The sequence below is a fragment of the Budorcas taxicolor genome, chromosome 19, assembly GCF_023091745.1.
Source record: "Budorcas taxicolor isolate Tak-1 chromosome 19, Takin1.1, whole genome shotgun sequence".
NCBI lineage: Eukaryota > Metazoa > Chordata > Mammalia > Artiodactyla > Bovidae > Budorcas > Budorcas taxicolor.
The window spans coordinates 34,635,643-34,662,919 of record NC_068928.1 but is presented as its reverse complement, the minus strand read 5'-3'; the positions used below and the strand labels follow the sequence as shown (position 1 = coordinate 34,662,919).

At 50.8% G+C, this 27,277-nt stretch overlaps 1 protein-coding gene across 1 annotated transcript; it reads right to left on the bottom strand.

Moving 5' to 3' along the window:
* Positions 1 to 387: 387 nt before the first annotated feature.
* On the bottom strand, positions 388 to 16,440 carry FLCN (folliculin). Its single transcript, XM_052657800.1, has 12 exons — positions 16,373 to 16,440; positions 12,602 to 12,873; positions 11,277 to 11,423; positions 10,280 to 10,501; positions 9,322 to 9,482; positions 7,899 to 7,990; positions 6,381 to 6,571; positions 4,440 to 4,553; positions 3,566 to 3,689; positions 2,455 to 2,586; positions 2,245 to 2,350; positions 388 to 1,600 (listed from the first exon to the last, which is right to left on the bottom strand). Exons 2-12 carry the CDS (start codon positions 12,848 to 12,850, stop codon positions 1,399 to 1,401), a joined length of 1,740 nt encoding a protein of 579 aa, XP_052513760.1. The 5' UTR covers positions 12,851 to 12,873; positions 16,373 to 16,440; the 3' UTR covers positions 388 to 1,398.
* Positions 16,441 to 27,277: the final 10,837 nt, after the last annotated feature.

The following is a 27,277-nucleotide window of genomic DNA, read 5'->3' as shown; positions in this document are numbered from 1 at the left end:
CACCTCATCCAGGGGTGGTGGGGTACAGCCTCAGTGGCTGCCCCTCTTTATCTGCACTCTGATCAGATGCAGCGATCAGGCACAAAGGACACCCACCCTCATTCCTGCAAGCTATATGCACGTTGATCCTGCCACATGGCTAGGGGTAGAAGGGAACCTGAAATTGTACAAAGAGCTGAAACTGACTGAAAATTAATCACAATTTATTAAGTCTTTCCCTGGAAATTGTAAGCCTCCAGCAGAGAGTTCCATAACAGTTCTATTACTGGTCTTATTCTAACCATTTTATTTTCTGTGACTGATTCCAAGAAAACCTGAGGTATCAAACCAATAAAACCATGTAGTCAACAGTTTATAAAAATATATCTTTATTATTTTGATGTTCTTGCACAATACATATACCTAGTCATATAAACATGGTCTTCCTGTTAAATATAAATTAAACACAAAAAACTATAAACAAATCAGCAAAATTACTGGAAAATCCTTCCAAACCACAAATCCTTATTAAAAATGTACACAGGGACAATGAACCTGTCTTAAGACACCAAAATTAACTGCAGCCAAATGTAGATGTTTAAAGAAGCAATCAAGGGCAGAGTGATATGGAATAAAACTACAACGGGTGTCTCAGCTGTGTACATAGTGAGCCAGGCCAGTCAAAGGACTCCAGTTGGCATTTCAGCAGAGTGTCATCTCTGCAAAAAGATCAGGGCTTGTCCTCAAGCTCAGGATACTCTCAAAGCAACCACAGCAGAGAATGGGCAGAAGAGTGGTGGTTAAAACTTAACTTAGAAACAGATAACTTAAAAACACGAATTCTAGATGCTCCAACGATGAGCGTGGAACATCCACTCCACCCAGAGCCATTCCCAGAGCTCTGACGTGAAGCCAGGTTATTAGCAGTGACTCCAGATTAGCACATACTCTGAAAAACCATAACTACAGGGAAACTCACGACACATACAAAACCTGGAAAACCCTTGCTGAATTCCAGAATAGAAAGGTTCAACCGCTAACCTTGACAGGATCTGACAGTGAGGCTGAGGTACCTCAGGTGAGGCTGAACAGACAGGATATACATACTTTCCGTCCGTTCTTCTCTCCCAGGGGGCGCGAACGCAGGGGACAAACTGTCACAAGCCTCCAACTGCCTTCTTCAGGGCTGGAGCAGCTCAAAGTTTGTGGGATGGTGCCAAGAACCACACCAGGCGCGAACCCCACACAGAGAGCAGAGTTCAGCTCCAACAGCTTCTACTCCTGAGCAAACAGTGTCAGGTCAGCATTCGGATATAGGACCACCTGTGACCGCCATCAAAGACCTGTGTCTGAGCGTCACGGCAAGGTGGCCATCGCCACTTCGAGCAGGCCACCTAGACACTTGTTCCCATGGTGGGGTCAGTTGCGAGGCTCCAAGGCCGTGGGGCTGCGGACCGTGGACATGAGGTGTGACTTGTAGGTTTTGCTCAGGCCTGTCATCCAGAACTTGAGCAGCTTGACGTTGTCCTCCTCAGACGCTCCAAGGATACTCAGGAGCTTCTGCGTGTCCTCTTTGGGCCGACTATCCACCTTGGTGAATTTAAAAAGGACCTTCACTTTGCTGTAGGAAATCAAAACCAAACACTCAGCTACCGTAGCTCCATCAGCAGAGTTCTGGTCCTGGGGCCTAAGAGGCTTCAAGACCAGCAACAGCTTGATAAACAGAGCGGAAGAGTAACAGGGGAGTCAGCACGGCACAGCAGCAGCTCACGCCTGCCCCGCCGTTTCCCACTTGCTCAGTTCTAATGCCGCTGCATCTAAACAGGGATGTTAAAAAAACAAACATTCCTTCCTGTTGTGAAAGGAACTGTCTGCTCTGAAGCTTCACTGCACTGTTTAAAGTCGGAACAATGTTTGGCTAATTAATTGACAAAAAATTACTAAGAAGGCAGGAGGGAATAAAGTTATCTGCTGTAATAGAATGGGAGCTATCCGATCTTTCAACTTTTTACGTTGATTAACCATCAAAAACAACTGCTTCCTTGGAGAGCACAGAGCAGCTTGAGGCCCAGGTGCCGAGTCACCTGCTCAAGGTCACCCAGCTGGCTGCACAGCGGTGGACTCGTAACCTTTCCCCTGCTGCACCGCCCCCAGCGCCACGGCCTCAGCTCTTTTTCTGGTTTGCCTCAGCAGAACGCCGTGCTGTTGGCACCCCAGCCCTCCCCAGAAAGCAAGACTCCAGGAGCAGCGACAGCGCATACTTACTTCATCCACTCTTCCTTGAGGCACACGAGGCACTGGTCCACCACGTCCACGGACAGGTTTTGGTTGGTCAGAGCAGCCTCCATTTTATTCAGGATGGTGGGGCCGACTGGGGGCAGGGCAGAGGGGGTCAGCACCAGGAGAGCCTGAGCACCACCCCCCAACACCCCCCAGCTCATTTTGGGATGAGGTAGCCCGCTCAGCGGCACTTACCTCGGTCTGCGGCTACCGGACTCCCACTGGTCACCACAAACTCATACTTGCTGAGAGGCTGCTCACCCTCACACCCAACCGCAGGGAGGCTGGAGCGAGTGGCCGTGTGGACCTCCACAACCACAGCAAACTCTGGGGCAACACGGACACACTGCTCTGTCAAGTGTGCCCCTTCACCCCATGACAAGCCCACCTGACTCTGCGGCTCCGAATCATCTCAGACCATCCTGGGAGACACTCTAGTCACCCGAGTTTGATACCTGGACCTTTAAAATCTTCTGTCGTTTGTGAACACAGTTAAGAGTTCACTTTTGACTCAAACTAACAATACGTCAAGTGACGATAACTACTGATTATGTCATATACCACAGCTGGCTGAATACTAAACTACTCTGTGAGAGGGATCCTGCTATAACCCTACTTCATAGGCAGGGAAACAGAGCGTCTAAGTGACTTGCACGAGGTCACGTGGCTATGGCGGTAATAACAGCAAGCCCGTCTTTGAGACTAGAGCCTGCGCTCTGCATGCTGCCTCCTGGACTCACGGCCCAGCCTGAGAGCTGAAGGACGGCAGCTCTGTGACCAACCGTCTGACCATGTCACAGAATCCCCGGAGGAACCTGGACATGCCAGGAGGTGGGGATGGGTGCCCAGGCTGATTCCCAAATGCCCCCAACTGAAGAGGGATGCCAGTGAGCTTCCTGGACGTTTTTCTAGAGCAGTGAGCTTGTCTGTCCCAAAGCTGGAGCTGAGCAGAGCAAAGGCCACTGTGCTGAAGGGCAGCAGGGACGGATTTAAGGCAGATAAAATAGGAGACCAGAAAGAGGAAGGAAGACCACAGGGCAGAAGGATCAGTCCAGCAGGACTCCTGAACCATCCCCAGGATGGGACATGCTCCCACGGAGACCCACACCCCAGCAAGCTACCCTAACCATAAGCTTGTCCAGCCCAACCCGCACCCGTCTTAAAGACAGAAAATAGAGGTCAATGCCATTGGGAAAGTGGGTCCTGCAACATGGGAACCTCCTGCCTCTGAGGCCAGTAGGCGTGGTCCTCAAACACCCAGTCGTGTGGTCTCACTCTGAGTCCCGAGGACCAACGAGGCACGAACCTGAGGCCAGCACGTGGGGAGGGATCTGCACGTTGGGGCTGAGGCCCAGGAAGTTGCAGCGGTAGGCCTCCTCATACTGGCTGCTGTAGGGGATGACGCGGACACAGCCCACGGGCAGCATGGTCTGCAGGGACACACGGCCCAGAGTTGAATACTGCCCCGGCTGAGTCCATTCCCACACCCCAGTGCACTCAGCACTCGTGCAGAGCCCCTTCCTCCAAGGGGGGTCCCTGGTCTCCTGGCCCCAGGCCGTCTCCCCCACAGCCCCATCCTGGCCTGCTCAGCAGGGTTAGCTCCTCCTCCACTCTGCAGCTGCTCAGCTGTGTGTCTCTTCCCTCATCCCCAAACCTTTGAGAGACTGATCTCGTGCCCTCAGGGCCTAGACAGAGGATGGTACGCACGCAATCTCAGAGCCAGACCTGGGCCGTGGCACCACTACACCTGTGGGGTGCACCACGGCGGGCCCATTGAGAACGCGCTGTGCAGAGGCCCTGGAGGCCGAGCCCACCCCGGTGGAGGGGGCTTCTCAGAGGGGTGGGGATGGGGAAGCAGACAGGATGTGATCAGTCTATGAGGACAGCAAATTCCTCATGGGAAACAAAGCCACAAATCACTACCTTTTTTTTTCTAAATATCTTGGAGTTGAGCTGTGTGTGTCTTGTGGAATCAGTTCCAACCAGGGATGGGACCCAGGCCCTCATCAGTGAGAGGGCAGACGACCCCCATATTAATAGTGGAGAAAAACACAGATCTTAGATTCAGGCAATGAGTCTCTGACATGTCCTAACACCCACACCTCAAGTCCAGAGTTTATAAAACCCACCAGGCTAGTACTGTCTCCCTACCACCACGAGAGAAAAAAACACCCTCTCACCCGAAGGACTTCGAAGGCTGAATGGACGAGGTCTGAATCTCTGCTCTTCCAGATCACCTGGTTCCCCATGAGGACGTGCCAGGCCAGTGTGCGGAAAGACGGGGCACCCAGGACCTGAAAAACACAGCATACAGCTTTCCATCCAGAAACTTTGCCTGTGGAGCAAAGGAGGCGGGCCAGGAGACAGGAAGTCATCTACCTCCAGAGGGGGAAGGCAGAGTTGGGTGACATGCCCAAGGACAGGAAGGGGCAGGGGGCCCTCTCTAAATTCACAACTGAAAGCCTGAGCCCAAAGCTCTTGTACACTTCAACATCTTTCCCCCAATTTTATTCTTAAAAACTTAAAGCTGTTCATTCTAAGCTTTCTGCAACATACCTTCTCTCTCTACACACTTAACTATGGCTCAACCACTCAAGAGCGAACCAGGGTTGTGACTCTTTAGTACCAAGGAAGAGCGGGGTCTTCACACCGGCTCACCCAGGGCTGCCCTGTTCAGTGTGGATCCACGTCCAGAGCACACCTCCACTCCTCCTCCTGGGAGTGAGACTCCCTGATCTACCCTGTCTCTGTTGTCGTTCAGTTGCTCAGCTGTGTCTGACTCTTTGTGACTCCGTGGACCATAGCCCGCCAGGCTCCTCTGTCCATGGGATCCTCCAGGCAAGAATACTGGAGTGGGTTGCCATTTTCTTCTCCAGGGGATCTTCCTGACCCAGGGACTGAATCCCATCTACTGTGTCTCCTGCTGCTGAGCCACCTGAGAAGCCCGTCTTGTCTTTCTCCTGCTTTAATCAACTGATTAACCCTGAGGCACTGACATTTTGCCGACAAAGGGCTGCCAAAGAATTGATGCTTTTGAACGGTGGTGTTGAAGAGCCTTGAGGGTCCTTTGGACAGCAAGGAGAACAAACCAGTCAATCCTAAAGGAAATCTACCCTGAATATTCACGGGAAGGACTGATGTTTGGGAATATTGAAGGCAGGAGGAGAAGGGGACGAAAGAGGACAAAATGGTTGGATGGCATCACCAACTCAATGGACATGAGTTTGAGCAAACTCCGGGAGATGGTGAAGGAAAGGGAAGCCTGGCGTGCTGAAGTCCATGGGGTCGCAAAGAGCTGGACACAATGGAGTGACTGAACAACAACTCACAGTTGTGAAGACCTCATCCTGTTACCCAACACCACCCACCTCCGAGGACCTGCCTCCAGGACCCACCCTGGCAGAACCCCAGACCCCTCCCAACTGTCATCCACAGAAACAATCAGCACGGCCTGCAGCCTAGTCAAGGATGAGCTGAGTGAATGGTTTTCACCCTGAAGTGCCACGGAGAACCTGTTGTTAATCAGGCTTTACTTAATTTTCCAAAAAACAAATCACTTGTCTTCTGACAGAATTCATGCTCAACCTAAAAAGAGAGAGTCTAAGAAGGAACTGTCGGCCTCTGTGAGCCAGCAGTCCCCACCCCAGCACCCCCATTGGTCATGCCCCACTCCCGCACTGCCGCGCAGGCTCCCTCTTATACTGAATGACAAGCCCTTGTTTGAATGCAATTACTAGAGCTGGACACTCAGATCTCTTGATTCTTTGTAAGACTGCCCACTGTTTTCAATCTACAAAGCATCCATGCTGCATGCAAACCAACAATGTTGCTGAACTCCTTTAGAAGGTTCCAGAACCACAAGATACGAGACTCATGAAAAGCTGACTGCTGGGCCTCACTTTAAAGACACCCCCTCCGTCCTCACTGAGCCTGGGGCTCAGACACCCCAGATGCCCACTGTCATCTACAGTCACCCACTGAAAAGGTTCCTGGTCCCTCCCGAGCACGACAGGCCTGAAGGACAAGATGTGCCACATGGAGATGAGCCGGAAGCAGAGGCGGGGGCTCCTGTCCCAGCGTCTGACCCCTCTATCCCCTCCCCTTCCCCCGCCACCACCTACCTGCCTCATGTGCCGAAGCGATTTGAACACGGAGAGCTTCCGTGGCTGCCAGGCTCCACAGTCTGAGAGCAAGGAAGACTCTGCTGGACACTTGGTCAGCTCCCGCCCCTCTGCCCCCTCTGACAGGGCAGGGCCTTTCTCCTCCTCTTCAGCCTCAGAGTTGTCCCAGCTTTCTGATTCCTCTTCCAACTCTGCAAGATGGACAACAACTCAAATTTCGCAGCATGCAGCCCTGGGTTCCTTTGCTCTCTGGACACCACCACCACTTCAGCCTGGGCACCTTGTGGTTAAACTGACCAGAAGACTACTGACTTCCGGTTCAGGCCAGCTGGCTATACTACTCGCTGCCTCTGGAGCCCTGGGGGGCCGGGAGCGGCCAGTGTGTGTTCTGTCCACGGCCAATGGAAGAAGTCAAGCCAAGGCTGAGCAGAGCATGCAGGCGCTACCCTGACGGCTCCACACGTCCTGCCCTGAAGTCAGTACCTTGCTCCTCGCCTTACAGAAAGGAGGCGCTTGTCATCTCAGTTCACCTCACAGCAGCCTCACGAATGCAGTATCCTCACTCCCTGTCACGCATGAGGGTCAGTGCCTGGGCAACACAGAACATACACGCGTCCCAGAGCCGGATCTGAAGGCACATCTGACTCCAGCCTGTGCTCTGAACCCCTATGTTCATCTTTTTGACAAAAATACAACCCAAGACGTGACAGTGAGCCCTGCACATCTGCACCTCTCTCAACACTCTCGACTCTGTGTAAACAGATTTCACCAACAGACTGCCCTTGCCCTCTTCCCCAGCGAAGAAATGCGCAATCACTATAATCAATGGTCCACGGTCGACTGCACCGTGAGCGCACCATGGTGGACTGCGATCCAGTGCCTCGCCCAAGCCTGTTCAGATGCAAGTCACCTGACGACAGAAACAACCTTGAAACAGCTCCAGCTTGTTAAGGTCAAGCACTTGCAAGCAGCAGCCTGTCAAGCACAACACGAGTCTTGTTCACCCCACATCACCACATCACTGAAAATCCAATCACCCCCAAAAGAAACGTGGACTCTCAGACCCCAGGTGGTTACCCAGATGTGGAGAGCTAACCACAGACCTGAGGAAGGTGGCCCAGACACCAGGCTTAGGAGCCACTGCCCTGATGAAACCCTTGGGTCCTGAGAAGCACAGCATTCTACTGTTACAGAACAGAGTAGGGAGCAGACCCCGTCCAGAGAGGCGGGAAGGTTGAGAGCCTTGCTCACCTGCCCCCTCAACCCCAACCCTCCCCACCCGAGCAACAGCCTCAGGGGTCAAGAGAGGCTTTTCCAACCTGCCTGGACAGACTCTCACGGGGACCATAAAGGAAGATGAGACAGGAAACCCCAATAAAACCAAGAAGAGCAAAAGGGCCAGTTTCTGCTCCCAGGGTGCCCTCCATCAGCTCTCTGCCAGGACAGAGGGGTGGACTGAGCACAGGACAACCCTACAGCCACCCCCCAGGCTCCCAGCATGAGCACCTCCCTGCTTACCTGCAAGTTGCTCCATCTGGACCAAGGTGTCCTCGGTGGGTGCGCCTTCCAGGAGCTTCTCAGTCAGCCGGCTGCCGCATGCTTTCAGGAGCCTAAGAACAGAGCATCAACTATGAAATGTTCTTGCAAAAAGGAAAACAGGACTCGAAACCAATGGACCCTGCTGATCTGACTACCAGATAACAGAACACCGGCATAAGGACGCAGCTGAGCACCGTCCAGTGGTTGCTATCAGCCAGGGGTCCACCAAAGCCAGGAGCAGGGGTACAGGAGGAGCTGCCCCTGACAGAGACCCAGCAGCACCTGCGCCCGTGGCGATACAGCCCCCATGCCAGGTCAAGCCTGAGGCAGCACAGGACAGCGAGCGTGGATGGGGCTGGAGGAAGCTACAGGAGGAGTCCACTTCGTGGCATGTGATGACTTAATGGCTGAGGCATACAACTAAGATTTACCTTAAAAAACATTCTAGAATAAAAAAGTGAGGGAACATATGAAAAAGCATTAAAACATTGATAACTGCTAAAGCAAGACAGCAAGGGTGTGTAGTAATTCTTACACGTTGGGTCTGTCTGATAATTTTTGTAATTAACGATTTTTAAAATATAAATTTATTTATTTAATTGGAGGCAAATTACTTTTCAATATTGTATTGCTTTTGCCACACATCATAAAATAATTTTTAAAAGACAGAACACTTGGGTGGGGAGACATGTTTCTCCCTTAGTCTGCAGGTTCTCAGGAGCTGCACTATAGGATTTCCATGTGAGCACATGGCTTAGGTGACGCTGCACAGGATGAGAACCTGGGGTGTCTGGAAGGAACGTACCCTGCTGGGGAGGGACAGAAACAGTCTCTGGCAGGCGGGCAGACTGCAGTGGTTTCCAGGTCGTCCACAAGTCTCTTCCCTCCACACGGTGGAGCCTGAGCCTCCCACCTGCCTCAGGTGGGCCCCTCTAACGACAGCAGGTGAAGGCAGATCTGAGGCCACTGAGGCCTGGGTGTAAGAGCGCCAAGCCCACCTCACTCTCCCAGGTTACTGGCACAACCACGGTGAAGGGCTGAGGCTGCCCACCCACAGCTGGACCAACCTGCTAGCCCCGAGAGGGAGCCAGCTTCAGAGAACAGAAGCTCCTCCTGAGACCAGAGCAGCCCAGGTCAGCCCCCTCCAAATACTGACCCGTAAGAGCCGAGCAGTGTAAACATTCACTGCTGTCCCAGGAGAGGAGAAACCACCGGCCTTGGCCTGGGACCAGCAGCTAAAAAGCAGCACCTTCTCAGTGACCTCTGCGTGCTCGGGGGCAAGGATGACTGGGCCAAGCTCAGGCTCACGAGCCACACACAGGTGCACCTAGCAATGGTCCCCCTAAGCTGGGCACAGTCCGGCCAACACTCTAGCAGCCGCGAGAAGACCGAGTCTGGTTACCAGGCAAAGGAGGTGTGCAGGCAGGCCCACAGGCTGTCATCGTTGGTCAAGGACGTCAGTGAGCGGGCGGCGTTGCCATTCCTCTGGTGCAGGAATGGGGTGAACGCTGTATTCATCCTCTGGGCACGCTGCGGGCACCCGAACTGCTCCGCTTCAAACACCTGAGTCACGGAGGGAGAGGACGGCCCTTCAGGACAATCCCAGCTGGCAGCCCAGGGCCCTCTGCTCTCTGGACCCAGAAGAAAGACGGGGCCACCATTCCCACCCCAGCAGGACACTCTGTCCCCATGCGGTCAGAAGCCGCCTGAAAAGAGCATCAGTTAAGAATTTCTCCTGCAGCCTCCCCGCTCAAGGTGGCCATGGGGCTGCTCTCCCAGTGCTCTTGGCTCCCCCTCCAGGCACGGGGGCTTCCACTGCTCAGACCCTGTCCAGGGGGGATACACAACCACCCCCCACAAGGAGAGGAGCCAGGCCTCCAGGCCCAAGTGCCCCCCAAGCAGGCACCTGTGACCAGCAGGCCCCCACAGCTGCCGCCCCAGCCACCAGGCTGACACGGTGAGCAGAGCCCTCTCGCCTGAACTGAACACAGAGCAGCAACAAGCCACTGGGGTTTAGGGACTGTCTGTTACCAGAGCACCACCAGCCTGTCCCCCCCAGGTGGCCCTGGACGTCCACGTGGAATGTGAGTCTGCCACACCGTTAGGGACAGGCTTCTGAAACGATGGTGAGATGAAGCAAAGATCAGCAGGAATCATGCCAGAGCGTCTGACTGCAGTTAAGCCAGAGCCGAATAAGAACCAGGGCAGTGAGACTCGAGAGAGACAGGCTGGCCTCCAGCTTGTGGCCACAACTCTGACTCTGCAGTGGTCAGGACCCCCAGGCAGGCACGCTGGCCCTCTCCTGTTCCCTCTGCGTGGAGCCCTCCCATCCCGCCCCCGCCGCCCAGCCTCCTGGCCACCTTGAGCGCCTTGCCCTGGAGCTCGTCGATGATCCCGCGGACCTTGCCCAGCAGGAAGGGCCAGGAGTTGATGAGGTAGATGCGGTCCATCATGATGGCGATGATGCTGTACCAGCGCTGGAAGCCCCGGGCCAGGCTGTCCTTGATGAAGAATGTGTGGCTGAACACGAAGCCATGCTGCTCGTCCCCAAAGAAGATGGGGCCCTCGCGGCCAGGGCAGACCTGCAACACAAGGACAGCGCTCCAGGACACTGCCCTCTATACGCTGGTGACTCCTGCTCAGACAGTTCTTCCTGCACTAATGAACCAACACCGATTACAGGGAGAGTGGAAAAGGAGGAGGAGAGAGGAAACACCCGCTTCCATCTCTCCTGTGATCAAACTCCCCAAAGAGAAGGTTCATTACTGTGGAACGCAAGGGCCAGCGGATTCCTTAATTTCTTTCCACCTTGAGTCATATATAACTCCCGTAAAAATATGTGATCTACCCCAGGCTCAGATCTGCCAACATCACTCATTTGGAACATATCGGAGGGAGGACAAGCCTCGAAGGTCTGAAAGTGGGTACAGTGACAGGAAGCATGAGCGAGTAAACTACAAATTCTCTACGACAGAGACATACAAGCTAAGACGGAACGCAAGAGCAGTAGTCACATGTCTTAGAAACACCCTGACTCACTCCCTGGTTAACTCAGAGAGCACGCAGTGGGCACTGAGGCTGTGACATGGCGGGGACATCTGATGGGAGTGTCATGGCCTACACACACTCTACACATTAGCAGTACAACCGGGAAGAACAAAGACTGCAGGTCCAGCGCTTACAAGGGTGAGCTAGCAACCAGCCAGGGTGCTCCGCAGCTCACTCTGGAGGCCTGCCTGCCCGCGTGCTTCATGACAGGACTGCCAGCTGCCTGCCCGCCCATGACCAACACTGATGCTGCCCAGGCTGGAGTGTATGGGAATGACTCCTCAGAGGGCCCAGGTCATGGGCGCTCACCTCACAGCTCAGGCTCCGCACGCAGGCCTGACGGACGATGCTGAAGAGCTGGGGGTGGTTGGGGTGCTGATGACTGACATACTTGATCGAGGTCTCCTTGTCATGGCTGATGTAGCCGGGGTGCCCTGCAGCAAGTGACCGGCAGCCCTGCTCACGAGAGACACAAGAAAACTAGTTAGTCAGGAAGCAAGCAACACACATTCTTCCCCTTGTGCGAATCTCAAGCAAAAGAATCTATTTTTGTAAAATACAACTGGCTCCTAGAGTTACACTGGCTGAGGAGCTCCGTTTCCTGAACAGGAAAACCCAGATGGGAACCTCACAGTGGTCATTGAATCTAGTCTACCACACGCCCACAGCAGGAGTAATGGGGAGCTTGGTACCTACCACTCATCTAACTTGAGGCACGAACCCAAGACAGTCACCACAAGCACCCCCACCTTCAAGGCAGCAAAACAGGCTTGGAGCCGAGCAGCGGCTCACAACAGCCTGTGCTGGCCTCCACTATGATCTGGGCACCACACTGAGCAGGGCCTCAGGAGGTAGCCACACTCTGAAAACACAGGCTCAGACCCTCTGCCATGGAAGTAGGCTGGACCAGTGGCCCTGTCTGCTGCCCCTCTGAAGCCACCGCCACATTGGTGCCAAGGCTGTGCGTCCCCAAGGCGACCCCTCCTTGTGCGATGCAGGACCCTCCCAAGGCCATTCTAGCTCAAGGACCCTCCCCCAAGGTCCCATTGCCCAGGGCCCCCTCCTGCCTGCCTCCCTGTCACAGGTGTCACCTGTTCACAGCAGAGGCCCTTCCCCACCTTTGCTTCCTCCCTCTCAACCCCTCACAATCAATCAACCTCAAGCTTGCTGACTGCTTCTCAACAAACCCAAACTAACGTGGCTGGATTTCTGTCCACCCTGCACGGCAGGTTCAACACCACTCGATTTCCAGTCCCAACCCAGGGTCTGCACATGAAGAATCAGCCTGGTTTGGGGACCTGATTTTCATCGCCCAGAGCTCAGGAAGCAGGCAGAGTGCTTGAGAGGAAGACACCTGACTGAGGGGACAGGAGAGGAGGTCGGCAGCGCGTGAGCACTGTGCAGAGGGGAGGCCGGAAAGGCAGGCTCTGTGATGGTGGCAAGCGCCTGCTGGCCCAGAGGGGCTGGAAAGAGCAAGAGCTGGCATGAGGGGAAAGAGTCAGAGGGAAGAGAGGCAGCAAGTGCATCCCAAGGGCCCAGAGCTGGGAGGTCACATCCATGACCAGGAGGTCAAGCCCAAGCCCCTGCAGAGAAGAAACGCACCCCCCCCCCCCAGGGCCCCAAGAGACACTGGCCTCACACATGTCCGACTTCTTGGGCCCCGGGCTGCTGGACTCTGCGCTGGCACCTTCTGCTGGGCTGTGTGCCCGGATACGACTGCTCATCTGAATGCCACCCTCCTCCTCATCCGCTGGCTCGCCTCGGCCGGCGCCGTCTCCACTACCAGCCCCCTGCGGCAGCGGGGCGTGCAGGACCTCCGTGCAGAAGAGCGTGCGGGGGCCGTGCAGCTCGCAGAAGTGACAGAGCGCGACGATGGCGTTCATGGTGCCCTAGAGGTGGTGCTGGGCTGTGGGAAGAGAGAAATGCCCGAGATAGCCCCAGAACCCGCCCACTCCAGGGCCCAGCGACCTGAGGGCTGTCCCTACCCTGTGGGGGTGGGTCATCTGGCCAGTGGCACTGCTAAGCACCCAGTCTGGATCAGCATGGCATCACATGCAGGGACACAAAACAGACACCGTCCCTGGCACGCGGAGTGAGGACCAACAAGACACACGGAACTTGGGGTCACACAGAAACCCTTCAGTCAGGACCCCTGACTACTACAGGATGGCAGGGCTTGTGGGGACAAGAAGGGACAGTGCCCTGGGGCGTCTGTTCCGTGATCAGCCGTGGGACAGCTCCAGTGCCAGGCAGCGCTTCAGGTGCCATGCTGCTGCCTCATAGAGCCCACCTCCCAGGAGGGGAGGGAAGCAGGGCTATTGCTTCCTCTCATGTGGCGGCAGCATCAGGGAGACAAGGCCAGGGTCAAGGGCAGAGAAGCCCTGGAGGAGGCGGGATCTTGTTTCAGACAAAAGGGCTCCTGATTGAGAGCTGAAGGAGCAGAGGGCACCACAAAGGCTGAGGAGGGGGCGTGAGGGGGTGTGAATGTTTGCAGAGCTGGGGGTGAGGGCAGAAGTCAAGCGGGGGTGGGTTTTAGGGCCATGATAAGACCCCAAACTATCTTTCAGAGATTAGAGAACCTGTGGGAATTCTGATGAAAAATACAATAAATCTGAATGTTACTTTAAAAGATCATTTTGGTTGCTGTCCCAGGTAGACACAGGGAAGCCAGCTGGCCTGGGCAAGGCCAGGCAGGGGAAGGAGGTGAGGACAGTCCATGCGTGACTGTACCCCAAGGAGAAAAGCAGACGCTGCTCATGGGTGGGTTGCGGAGCACGAGGAAGGAAGCAGGGCCAAGGGAGCTGGGAGCAGAGAGCAGTGCTGAGGTGAGCCCCTGGCTGAGATGACGACAGGCTGGCATGGGGCGGGGGCAGCGCTGAGTGGGGCAGTCAGGGCTGGGGGTCCCTGGGCCGCTAGAGCATAGATGTGAGAGGAAGGAAGAGCTGGTCAAGGGGACAGAGAATGACCGGCAGCGAGACAAAGTGCACTGTCACTCCAGGGACCACAGAGCAAAATCCATGAGGGAAGCAGAGTCCTGGAAGGGCCAGGGGGCAGGGGGGTGTGGGCACCAAGAAGGCGGAGGTGGCGGGGGGGCGGTGCAGACACAAGTGTCCTCTGCTGGGGAAACCTTAGAGGTGGGGGGTGTCCGCTGGGCTGCAGCAGTACTGGAGGCACAGAGGTGAGATGCTGATAGCCCGGTGGACCTGACACGCGCCACACAGCAGGACCTGGGAGGCAGGCTAAAATGGGGAAAGTCTGTGTTTACCACAGCAGTAAAGTGTGGCCAGGCACTCAGCCGCCACTGCACTGGAGCATGAGGGTCACAGCAGAAGCGGCAGAGTCAACCCAAAAGAGACGCCTGATGACCAGACAGGAGGAGGGGTGGCTGGAAGGCTCAGCGAGCCAGAGTATGGGGGGGGTGGTCCTAGAGGAAGGTGGGCAGTGGGAGAGAAGATAGTTTAAGACAAGAGGACACTTAGCTGGAAGACCTTGAGTTCCATGGAGATTCTGGAGAGCAGGGCGAAGAGGCAGGGCTAGGGAGAAGGGTCCAGAATGCCACCCACCCCCCGCCCGAAGACCTCTACTGGCTCATTGCCCCTCCTAAGTGCTCATGCCCATCTAACACTCTCTCCCCTCTCCCTGCTTTATAGTACTGGATCATATACTTTGTCTCATCTTCAGCAGTTCCTTGCACATAGTGGACACCAAGTTAACACGTGTTAAATAAATAAGTGAATTTAGGAGCTGCCTGGAGAAAGGACAGTTGTTGCCACAGAAAGTGGAACACTTGTGGAGGGTGTCCATGTGAACCTCTATACTTATCAGGGCCACATGGCCACCATCCCACCTAGGCGACAGCCAGCAGGGCCATTTGCACATGAGTTGGGCAGGGCAACACAGTCACACCTCAGCTTCAAGACCTGCCATTTTCTAGGCAAGGAAAAGTATCAGAGCCAATTCTAAGAGCAGCAGGCATGGGAAAAAAAAATAAAGTAAGCTGCTTACAGCCAACCTCAAGACTTCCCTGGTGGTTCAGACGGTAAAGCGTCTGCCTACAGTGCGGGAGACCTGGGTTCGATCCCTGGGTCGGAAAGATGCCCTGGAGAAGGAAATGGCAACCCACTCCAGTATTCTTGCTTGGGAAATCCCATGGACGGAGAAGCCTGGTGTCACAAAGAGTTGGACACGACTGAGTGACTTCACTTTCACAGCCAACCTTAAGTGACAACATGAAAGAGGACGTGGGGACCCCACAGTTCTCAGTGCTTCAGCAGGGGCTCGCCCTGTAAGCTGCGGCCCACAGAAAGTTGATGATGTGATCAGAGAGTCCACGGCAATGTCTGATCCCTTGAGACACAAGCATTTATATTTAAATATCCTTGTAAAGTTTAAGATATTTAAGTACTTAAAGTCATCATCCTTCCTACTCTTGGTTACACATCATGCCCATTTAATCCTTCAGACCACAGCCCAGCCTGTGGGCAGAGGTGATGCTGCTAAGCTTCTTCTGAGCACCCAGGATCAAACTGTCAGGCTACTCTTTTTCTGAGTGACACTCACTCCTGTCTGACAGGACTTCTGACTCCTCGGATCACAGCCGATATAAAACTTAGCTCTTCAGCCGCTCATCTACAGACTCAAGAAAATCTCTCTCCAGCCCCGAGTAGCCAGGTGATGTCCAACGGGTCCAAATACCTCTCTCAGCATCAGCCTAAAGCTGAGCGCCACCAGCCTGGGAGGGAACCACGGCCCGAGGGAACCACGGCCCCAGGCACCCTACCTCGGACAGCGTGAGGTCGGGTCTCCGACTCCAATCTCTACCGGATGCCCAGCAGTCATTCCTCCCCAACCAGCTTTCCAGAAGACAAGGAAGAAGCAGAAACCCTCCCCCGCCGGAGACGCTCCTCAACAGGACACATCGTCGGGCAGGGTCCTGTCCACGCCCTCTCCCACCGCGACAGGAACGTGAGCAACCCCCCGCCCGGAGCACCCCGGCCGGGTCCCCTCGCCCCTGCAATCCGGCCGGAGGACCGAGTAGGGTTAAGGACGGTCTGGGCACCAACACTCGACAGACAAGCCCAGTTCACGGCGGCTCTCGCCCCACGTCGGACGGGCTGCAGCTCCCCGACGGCGGCACGGCCTCCGGTACCAGAGACGGGCGTGTGACCCTCGAGGGCATTTAACCACTAGTGACTTGGCGCGTGAGCACGTCCACCCCGGAGGTCCCCGTACTGGGGACCCAATGCCGCCGGCCGCCGCCACCCACCCTTTCGCGACGAGGCCGCGCCTGACCTCACCCGCCAAGCTGGGGGCCTCCTCAGCTCGAGGCCGCCGCACCCCGCCGCCGGCCCGACCTCCCCGCCAGCGGGATCACCCCCCTCGCCCGGAACAGCGTCCCTACTAACCCGACAGGCTGCGGCCCGCCCTGCTCCGAGCCCTCCACCGCGCCGCCCCTCTCGGATCTCCGCCCCCCCGGCACCCCGGCTGCCCTCACCAAGTCCCCTCACAAGGGGCCGCGCCCGCCACAGGGCGCGTGACTCTGTCGGGCCGTACCACCGCCCGGAGCCGCGGAGGGGGAGCCGGCCGGCCGACGCCCCCGTACCCGAGGCGCGCGGGCCTCCGCCAGACCCGCATCCCTGGAAGACGGCACGGGTCCGGGAGCTCCGAAGTCCGGTGGGACCTTAGAACGGTTGCCAGACCCGTCCTCTCCGCCGCCCAGCCCGCGCCCCCACCGAGAAGCCAGGAGTGGTTGCGCCCGCGCGGGCCGGTGGGGGGCGGGGAGGGGTGGAGGAAACCATTCCAGGAGAGGGGAGGATGAGTTAATTTAAAGAGCATTTTTTAAAGAGAATTGAGGAAAAGTAGATCCATTCTAGGACTCCTGGTGCATACCAGGAGGAAGAGAGAAAAAGGACGTCGCGGATATATAGAATGCTATAATTTGTTTTCGTTTCACCGTTTTTATTAAATTTCCGATGGAACCAGTGTTCGGTGGAGCGCGCGGGCCGGGGGCGGGGCAGGAGGCGGCCGCTGGGTGTCTTAAGAACAGCGCGACGCGGGGACCGGAGCCTGGGAGCGCGCAAGCGCGATTCACCCCGCCTGCCCTCAGCCGCTGTAGCACGTCGTTTTAAATGTGGAAAATTCTGAAAGAGATGGGAATACCAGACCACCTAACCTGCCTCTTGAGAAATCTGTATGCAGGTCAGGAAGCAACAGTTAGAACTGGACATGGAACAACAGACTGGTTCCAGATAGGAAAAGGAGTACGTCAAGGCTGTATATTGTCACTCTGCTTATTTAACTTCTATGCAGAGTACATCATGAGAAACGCTGGACTGGAAGAAACACAAGCTGGAATCAAGATTGCTGGGAGAAATATCAATAACCTCAGATATGCAGATGAGACCACCCTTATGGCAGAAACTGAAGAGGAGCTAAAAAGCCTCTTGATGAAAGTGAAAGAGGAGAGTGAAAAAGCTGGCTTAAAGCTCAACATTCAGAAAACGAAGATCATGGCATCCGGTCCCATCACTTCATGGGAAGTAGATGGGGAAACAGTAGAAACAGTGTCAGACTTTATTTTTGGGAGCTCCAAAATCACTGCAGATGGTGACTGCAGCCATGAAATTAAAAGACGCTTACTCCTTGCAAGAAAAGTTATGACCAATCTAGATAGCATATTCGAAAGCAGAGACATTACTTTGCCGACTAAGGTCCGTCTAGTCAAGGCTATGGTTTTTCCTGTGGTCATGCATGGATGCAAGAGTTGGACTGTGAAGAAGGCTGAACGCCGAAGAATTGATGCTTTTGAACTGTGGTGTTGGAGAAGACTCTTGAGAGTCCCTTGGACTGCAAGGAGATCCAACCAGTCCATTCTAAAGGAGATCAACCCTGGGATTTCTTTGGAAGGAATGATGCTAAAGCTGAAACTCCAGTACTTTGGCCACCTCATGCGAAGAGTTGACTCATTGGAAAAGACTCTGATGCTGGGAGGGATTGGGGGCAGGAGGAGAAGGGGACGACAGAGGATGAGATGGCTGGATGGCATCACTGACTCGATGGACGTGAGTCTGAGTGAACTCCAGGAGATGGTGATGGACAGGGAGGCCTGGCATGCTGCAACTCATGGGGTCGTAAAGAGTCGGACATGACTGAGCGACTGAACTGAACTGAACTGAACTATGGAGTGATGATCCCTGGTGGCTCAGTGGTAAAGGATTCGCCTGCCAGTGCCATGAGACGTGGGTTCGATCCCTGGGTCGGAAACATCCCCTGGAGGAGGAAATGGCTACCCATGCCAGTATTCTAACCTGAAGAATCCCATGGAGAGGAGCCTCATGGGCTATCAGATAGAGTCCATGTGCCACAAAGATTCAGGCATGACAGCGACTGATCAACAATCTTCTGTGTACTTAAGAGATCGGTCCAAAAGTTTTCAGCTCATAATGTGTGTGGCCGAGGTGAGTGGGCGCACAGTGGCCAGGAGCTGAGGGCCTGTGACTGACTTGCGGGCCACACCTCTCTGGCTTCTGTCCTGAGCGAGGACGCATTATTTTCTGTCTGCTTTTACTTTGTGGTAAGATGGGAGTACCAGACCACCTTAACATGTCTCTTGAGGAACCTGTTTGCAAGTCAGGAAGCAACAATTAGAACTGGACTTCTTGTCCGACTCTTTGCGACCCCATGGCCTGTAGCCCTCCAGACTCCCCTGTCCATAGATTTCTCCAGGCAAGAATACTGGAGTGGGTAGGCGTTCCCTTCTCCAGGGGATCTTACTGACCCAGGGATTGAACCCGGATCTCATGCATTGGAGGCGAATTTTTTACCCTCTGAGCCACATTAGATGGTACTCTGGTTCAAAATTGGGAAAGGAGTATATTTCCCAAGGGTGACAAGGCTGTATATTGTCATCCTCCTTATTTAGCTTATATGCGAAGTACATCATGCAAAATGCTAGGCTGGATGAATCACAAGCTGGAATCATGATTGCTGGGAGAAATATCAACAACCTCAGACAAGCAGATGATACCACTTTATGGCAGGAAGTGAAGAGGAACTAAAGAGTCTCTTGATGAGGGTCAAAGAGGAAAGTGAAAATGCTGGCTTAAAACTCTAAGTTCAAAAAACTAAGATCATGGCATCTGGTCCCATTATTTCATGGCAAATAGAAGGGGGAAAAGTGAAAACAGTGACAGATTTTCTTGGGCTCCACTGTGGACAGTGATTGCAGCCATGAAAATAAAAGATGTTTGCTCCTTGGAAAGAAAGCTATGACATACCTGGACAGTGTATTAAAAAGCAGAGACATTACTTTGTCTCTAGTCTCTAGTCTTTGTCCGTCTAGTCAAAGCTATAGTTTTTCCGGTAATCATGTATGGATGTGAGAGTTGGACCATAAAGAAGGCTGAGCGCCAAAGAGCTGATGCTTCTGAATTGTGCTAGAGAAGATTCTTGAGAATCCCTTGGACAGCTAGGAGATCAAACCAGGCAATCATAAAGGAAATCAACCCTGAATATTCATTGGAAGGACTGATGCTGAAGCTCCAATACTTTGGCCACCTGATGCAAAGAGTCAACTCATTGGAAAAGACCCTGATGCTGGGAGAGATTGAAGACAAAAGGAGAAGGGGGTGGCAAAGGATGAGATGGTTAAATAGCATCACAGACTCAATGGACATGAATTTGAGCATACTCCAGGAGATGTGGAGGACAAGGGAGCTTGGCATACTGCAGTCTACAGGGTAAACAGACTCAGACACAACTTAGCTACTGAACAACAAAGTATAGCTGTGCCTTTCCCGCTTCTAAAAGAAAACATTTCCAATATCTGTCAAGGTGAACAGCATTCAACCTAGAAAATGGCTACAGCAGCAATTCTGAATACAAAGCTGATCAACTGACTTCCATGCTAATAAAGAACAAAACTTTCTAAAGCTTTGTTGCCATGGCTGTTTTTATTTAACAAGGAGATTAATAACTAAAAAAATCCATGAGGCTTCCCTGGTGGCTCAGTGGTAAAGAATTCACCTGATCCAGGAAGATCCCACATGCCCGAGAGCAACAAGAGCCCACTAGCCACAACTACTAAAGCGTGCATACCTAGAGACTGTGCCCCAAAACAAGAGAAGCCACCACAATGAGAAGGTTGTGTACCACAACTAGAGAGCAGCTCTGACTCGCTGCAACTAGGGAAAAGCAATGAAGACCCAGCACAGCCAAAAATAAATAAAAAATTTAAATCCTATTGCATATTCTGTTGCTTTAATCAGGAGGACAGATTTTTTTAAAAATTTAAAATTTTTTTAGTAATCCTTTTTCCCATTTTCTCTTAGTGGTAGGTTGTCAGGAAGCATTTAACAGGAGGCTTCCTGTGTGCTGTTTTGGATCTGTCAGGAATCCTCTGTTCCTTATTAATTCCTGAATATTCAGGAATTAAGAGGAGAGGCAAGCCTCTCCTGGGGCTGAGGAATCCAGGCATTTCCTTCATTAGTTTTCAATGCGGTGATAAGTACCCTCTTCCTTATGTACCATATGGTAAAAGGGATTGTTTACAACTCTCTCTCTAATATGGATCACCTACGTTTTGTAAGTCTGGAATTTTAATCGTTATTTTTGCTGAGAATAACTAACTTGTAAGGCAACCCAATCCAGTGTTCGTGCCTGGAGAATCCCAGGGACGGGGGAGCCTGGTGGGCTGCCGTCTAAGGGGTCGCACAGAGTCGGACACAACTGAAGCAACTTAGCAGCAACAGCAGCAAGACAGTATATATGCCCACACCATGTTGATTAAAACACCTTTGCTCCATCAGAGCTTTGGTCCCTGTGTCTTCTCTCTCTTCCCCGCCCCTCTCTTTTTCAGGCTAATTCTCTGGAGCGCAGAGGCCCTCTGGGTTCCCTTTCCTGCCTGGGCTTCTAAGACACTCTCAAGAAGGCGCTCTGTGCCTTCACCCCATTGAGAGGGCACCTGAGGCCTTCATGAACAGAGCAAGCCCCGTGTCAGGGACTTTATTGGTTTTCTGTGTAAACCAAGGAATATCTCCCTCTTTCTCTCTCCTTTAACTTCTTATCGTCGACTCTGGACCACCAGATTCTGGTCCATTAAAGGACCTCAACTGTAGGTGTTCTTGAAACTAACATTGGTCAGTCAGGTTTTAAACCAAGAAAAAAAAAACTGCTTTCTCATCTTGTAACTAATTCCAGGAATTCCTCATTTTGTGTGGAGGACACCACCTTGCTCAGATTATCTTTATTTCCATGGTGATAGGCTAGGAAAGGTCCCAAGTGAAGGAAGGTTTATTCAACCACTGTCATTTTCAATAAAAATGTGCATTCAACTACAGATGGATTCCACTTATGCCATTAATATCTTTCCCAGCATTGCTTTTGGAGGTGCTTTCTCAAATATATAAATCTGTTTAACTACATGTCAATTCCTTAAATTAGTGAATTATACAAAGGTTTAATTAAACTGGACTCTCAGGATAAACTTCTAAGGACATTCAACAAAAAAGACATCTTAGAAGTCAGAAAATGTAACCTGTATTATCAGTGGGAAAGGCAATCAAAACCCAGCAGCAACGTTCAGAAAGCATAGCTGGCAATAATGCCCAATTTTGTTCAACCAAACGAAATACCATGCTAAACCTCAGAGCTTCATCGTAGGAGTCTCAAGAAATGTTACCAAAAGTACTGGGTGTACTCTTGCCCAGCATTCACCACCCAGAACATGTTAGTCCACCACTGAAATGGGCTTAATCAGAATTAAAGATTGCTTGCTGCTTCTCTGCCTTCCTACTCCTAATCACGAGGATTTTCTGGGGAGTACTGACAGCTGAGCATCGGACTGAGGGGTGTCTCACTGATGCCAGCTGCCACGACCACGGAGCCAAGGGAAAAGTAAACGTCTCACTGAGATGTCCTTCGATGTTTCTGAGGGCACTCTCCCTCACGTAGGCCCTCGTGTAGCTATAGAATACAGCTGAGCTTTGAATCAGACTCACCATGTCCCTCCCTGAATTAGTTTTCAGTTTCAGAAAAAAGAGGTATGTTTCATTTGTAAGCAAACTGGACGTAACATTGTTAATTACATCATTATTTCAAGGATACTAAAACAGTTTCCCTGTTATAAAAATTAATAATGCAAGCTTTTGTTTCTTGCAGTAAAATGAAGGTTTTCATATATGTGTAACAGTTTGGGAGTCTGACCAGCCACTGAGAGGCAGCAAAGCAAGTGATGGGTAATATTTTAGAAGGGGGACTCAAGCATGGCTTGTATATCACGTTGAGTTATTAGACACGTTGGAGTTATTAGACAATCAACTCTGCATATAAGGTGTCTGGCTAGTTGCAAAGCAAGAAAACTATTAGTCGTCAAATATTATCTCCTAAAAAACACCCCTAGTGTTTATTTTTGCATTTTTATCACAGCACTTTCAAGGAACTTATTAACTCTCCTCCCCAATTAGAATTCAACTGATAGCTCATTCATATATTAATCTAACACTAGCTGCTTGCTAAACCCTTAACTTTTTAGTCTAATGATAAATTTAACAGTCCATTATAGATCCAGGCTCATTAAATGCCTTTGACTAGCAAAAGTTCTCTGGTTTCAGCTTTTGATTTTAGGAAAGGATAAGGAATTTTGTTTTTGTGTACCACCATCAAGTTGTTTAACTGCTTAAGAAGAGGAGTCATCATATTTCCCTTTTCACAAGTATCTGATTTACCCAGTCATTCAGTTTCTCTGGGCCCTTTGCAACTGCTCAGATTTACATGCAATTAAGTGGCTCAGAAAAGGTGGCAAGAATACATAGAAGAACTATACAAAAAAGATCTTAATGACCCAGATAACCACAATGGTGTGATCACTCACCTAGAGCCAGACATCCTGGAGTCCAAAAATGAAGTGGGCTTTAGGAAGCATTACTATGAACAAAGCTAGTGGAGGTGATGGAATTCCAGCTGAGCCATTTTAAGTCCTAAAAGATAATGCTGTGAAAGTGCTTCACTCAATATGCCAGCAAATTTGGAAAACTCAGCAATGGCCATTGGACTGAAAAAAGTCAGTTTTCATTCCAATCCCAAAGAAAGACAATGCCAAAGAATGTTCAAACCACTGTACAATTGCACTCATCTCATATGCTAGCAAAGTAATGCTCAAAATTCTCCAAGCGAGGTTTCAACAACACGTGAACTGAGAACTTCGAGATGTTCAGGCTGGATTTAGAAAAGGCAAGGAAACAGAGATCAAATTGCCAGCATCTGTTGGATCATGGAATAAGCAAGAGAGTTTCAGAAAAACATCTACTTCTATTTTATTGCCTATGTCAAAGCCTTTGACTGTGTGGATCACAAAAAACTGGAAAATTCTTAAAGAGATGGGAATACCAGACCACCTTAGCTGTTTCCTGAGAAATCTGTATGCAGGTCAAGAAATAGCAGTTAGAATCAGACATGGAATAACGGAATGGTTCCAAATTGGGAAAGGAGTACATCAAGGCTGTATATTGTCAACCTGCTTATTTAACTTATAGGCAGAGTACATCATGGTGAAATGCCAAGCTGGATGAAGCACAAGCTGCGATGAAGACTGCTGGGAGAAATATCAATAACCTCAGATACCCAGATGATACCACCCTTATGGCAGAAAGTGAAGAACTAAGAGCCTCTTGATGAAAGTGAAAGGGGAGGGTGAAAAAGCTGGTTTAAAACTCAACATTCAAAAAACGAAGATCATGGCATCCAGTACCATCTCTTCTTGGCAAATAAATGCAGAAACAATAGAAACAGTGAGAGACTTTATTTTCTTGGGCTCCAAAATCACTGCAGATGGTGGCTGCAGCCATGAAATTAAAAGATGCTTGCTCTTTGATGTAAATCATAGCAGGATCCTCTATGACTCACCTCCCGGAGTAAGGGAAATAAAAGCAAAAATAAACAAATGGGACCTAATTAAACTTAAAAGCTTTTGCACAATGAAGGAAACTATAAGCAAGGTGAAAAGACAGCCTTCAGAATCAGAGAAAATAATAGCAAATGAAGCAACTGACAAAGAATTAATCTCAAAAATATACAAGCAATTCCTGCAGCTCAATTCCAGAAAAATAAGCGACCCAATCAAAAAATGGGCCAAAGAACTAAACAGACATTTCTCCAAAGATGACATACAGATGGCTAACAAACACATGAAAAGATGCTCAACACCACTCATTATCAGAGAAATGCAAATCAAAACCACAATGAGGTACCATCTCATGACAGAATGGCTGTTATCAAAAAGTCTACAAACAATAAATGCTGGAGAGGGTGCGGATAAAAAGGAACCCTCTTACAATGTTGATGGGAATGCAAACTAGTACAGCCACTATGGAGAACAACGTGGAGATTCCTTAAAAAACTGGAAATAGAACTGCCATAGGACCCAGCAATCCCACTGCTGGGCATACCCACCCAGGAAACCAGAATTGAAAGAGACACGTGTACCCCAGTGTTCACTGCAGTACTGTTTACAATAGCCAGGACATGGAAGCAACCTAGAAGTCCACTGGCAGACGAATGGATAAGAAAGCTGTGGTACATATACACAATGGAATATTACTCAGCTATTAAAAAGAATGCATTTGAATTGGTTCTAATGAGGTGGATGAAACTGGAGCCTATTAAACAGAGCGAAGTAAGTCAGAAAGAAAAACACTAATACAGTATATTAACGCATATATATGGAATTTAGAAAGATGGTAAGGATGACCCTATATGTGAGACAGCAAAAGAGACACAGATGTAAAGAACAGACTTTTGGACTCTGTGGGAGAAGGTGAGCGTGGAATGATTTGAGAGAAATAGCATTGAAACGTGTATTATCATATGTGAAATAGATCGCCAGTACAGCTTTGGTGCATGAGACAGGGTGCTCAGGGCTGCTGCACTGGAATGACCCTGAGGGATGGGATGGGGAGGGTCAGGATGGAGCACACATGTATACCCATGGCTGATTCGTGTGAATATAGGGCAAAAACCACCACAATATTGTAATTAGCCTCCAATTAAAATAAACCAAGGAAAAAAAAGAGGGGAAAAAAAAGATGCTTGCTCCTTGAAAGAAAAGCTATGACAAACCTAGATAGCATATTAAAAAGCAAAGACATTACCTTACCAACAAAGGTCTGTCTAGTCAAAGCTATAGTTTTCCCAGTAGTCATGTATGGAGCTTGACCATAAGGAAAGCTGAGCACTGAAGAATTCATGCTTTTGAACTGTGGCGTTGGAGAAGACTCTTGAGAGTCACTTGGACTGCACAGACATCAAACCAGTCAATCCTAAAGGAAATCTGTCCTGAATATTCATTGGAAGGACTGATGCTGAAGTTGAAGCTCCAATACTTTGGCCACCTGATGCGAAGAGCTGACTTATTGGAAAAGACCCTGATGCTGGGAAAGATTGAAAGCAGGAAGAGAAGGGGACAACAGAGGACGAGATGGTTGGATGGTATCACTGACTTGATGGACATGAGTCTGAGCAAGCTCTGAGAGTTGGTGAAGGATAGGAAAGCCTAGTGTGCCACAGTCCATGGGGTCACAAAAAGTCAGACACGAATGTGCAACTAAACTGAGACTGAAGTGGCTCGGACCATAAAGAATCTGCCTGCAGTGCAGGAGACCTGGGTTCAATCCCTGGGTCGGGAAGATCCCCTGGAGAAGGGAATGGGTACCCACTCTAGTATTCTTGCCTAGAAAACCCCATGGACAGAGAAGCCTGGTAGGCTATAGCCCACGGGATCTCAAAGAGTCAGACGTTACTGAGCAACTAACTCTTCACTTTCAAGTTTTCTTCTAACAGTTGGCTAGTGTTTCAAGTTGAAACCCAGAAACTTAGAATTTACAAATCAAAAACTGCATCTTTGAAAAGCAAGTAATAGGAGAGAACTAGAATAAAAGCTGACCAGAGAAGGGAATGTGATCAAGGGTAGAACACCTATGAGCACCACGCTTAAAAAGCTGACAGCTTTTTGAGACCCTCTACCAAATTACATGGGGATTCCCAGGTGGCTCAATGGTAAAGAATCTGCCTGCCAATGCAGGAGACTCAGGAGACATGGGTTGGATTCCTGGGTCGGGAAGATACCCTGGAGAAGGAAATGGCAACCCACTCCAATATTCTTGCCTGGAGAATTCCATGCACACAGGACCCTGGCGGGCTACAATCCATGGGGTCGCAAGAGTCGGACATGACTGAGCAACTGAGCAGACAGGCATGACAAATTACATGCTGGAAAAGTGAAAGCATTTGTCCCTGGTTAGATTGCACATGTGCATGCTCAGTCATGTCTGACTCTTTGCAATCCCATGGACTATAGCCCACTAGACTCCTCTGTACATGGAATTTTTCAGGCATGTCTTCTGTGTCTCCTGCTTATCAGGCAGATTCTTTACCACTGAGCCTATTGAATTATACCTCAAGTTAACCAAATTAATCTAGAAGTAACTTTGAGAAACACCTTCTTATGTATTTGTGGCTCATGTTGGCATATCACAGGACATGTGAGATTAAAAAAAATCTAAGAGACTTTGTCCAACTCTTTACCAAAAATGTGTGTCTAAGCAGCCCTTTGTCCTAAAACTGTTTTACCAAAAGTTCAGGGCTCCAGTGGGTTGAGGAACATGCTGTGAGCAATGTCTATTTAAAGTATACATTAAATGGGGAAAAAAAAAACCAAACCTTCCTAACTCAAAAGATTGGCTTAATTTTTGAATGTTTTATGTCTTGCAAAATATAATCAAATCACACCTTTATCACTGCATCAACTCGTTAAGATTCTACGGGCACTATCCTGTTACTAAGGCTAGTTCACAGAAATGTGCTGTTAGCCTTGTTTGGGACTCCAGTGTACTCAACAGTCAAGAAGGTGACTTCCATGTAGGGTAGAAAAATTCTGTAACCTTATTGCTTGCCCATTTAGTGCCATTCTTTGGCTCAGAAAACACCTTCTGCCATTTAAAATACATGCAACTATAAGTTTCTTTAAAGAATACTTTATACTGATACATCCCAAACTGGAGGCCTTGCAGACCAAGCATAATTACCTAAGAAAGTCTAGACTAAAAGCTGAATACTGTCACTTGGGCAATGTGTGTGTGTGCGTGCGTGCGTGTGTGTGTGGTGGGGGGAGGGGTGGTGCAAGGGAGTGGGCACTCACTGGGCAAAGTGTGTGTGTGTGGGGGGGGGAGGGGTGGTGCAAGGGAGTGGGCACTCACTGGGCACCAGTACAGATAGAAACACACATTATTCAAGCACTGAACTCTGAGGGCCATTAGTTA

What these genes read in the sequence shown, in the direction of transcription:
- FLCN (XM_052657800.1), bottom strand. Translation starts at nt 12,850, where the DNA reads ATGAACGCCATCGTCGCGCTCTGTCACTTCTGCGAGCTGCACGGCCCC. An exon ending in TGCGGAGCCTGAGCTGTGAG is followed by an intron (nt 10,502 to 11,276) that starts GTGAGCGCCCAT and finishes CTTGTGTTGCAG; the next exon opens with GTCTGCCCTGGCCGCGAGGG. An exon ending in CTGCACACCTCCTTTGCCTG is followed by an intron (nt 7,991 to 9,321) that starts GTAACCAGACTC and finishes CTCTGTTCTTAG; the next exon opens with GCTCCTGAAAGCATGCGGCA.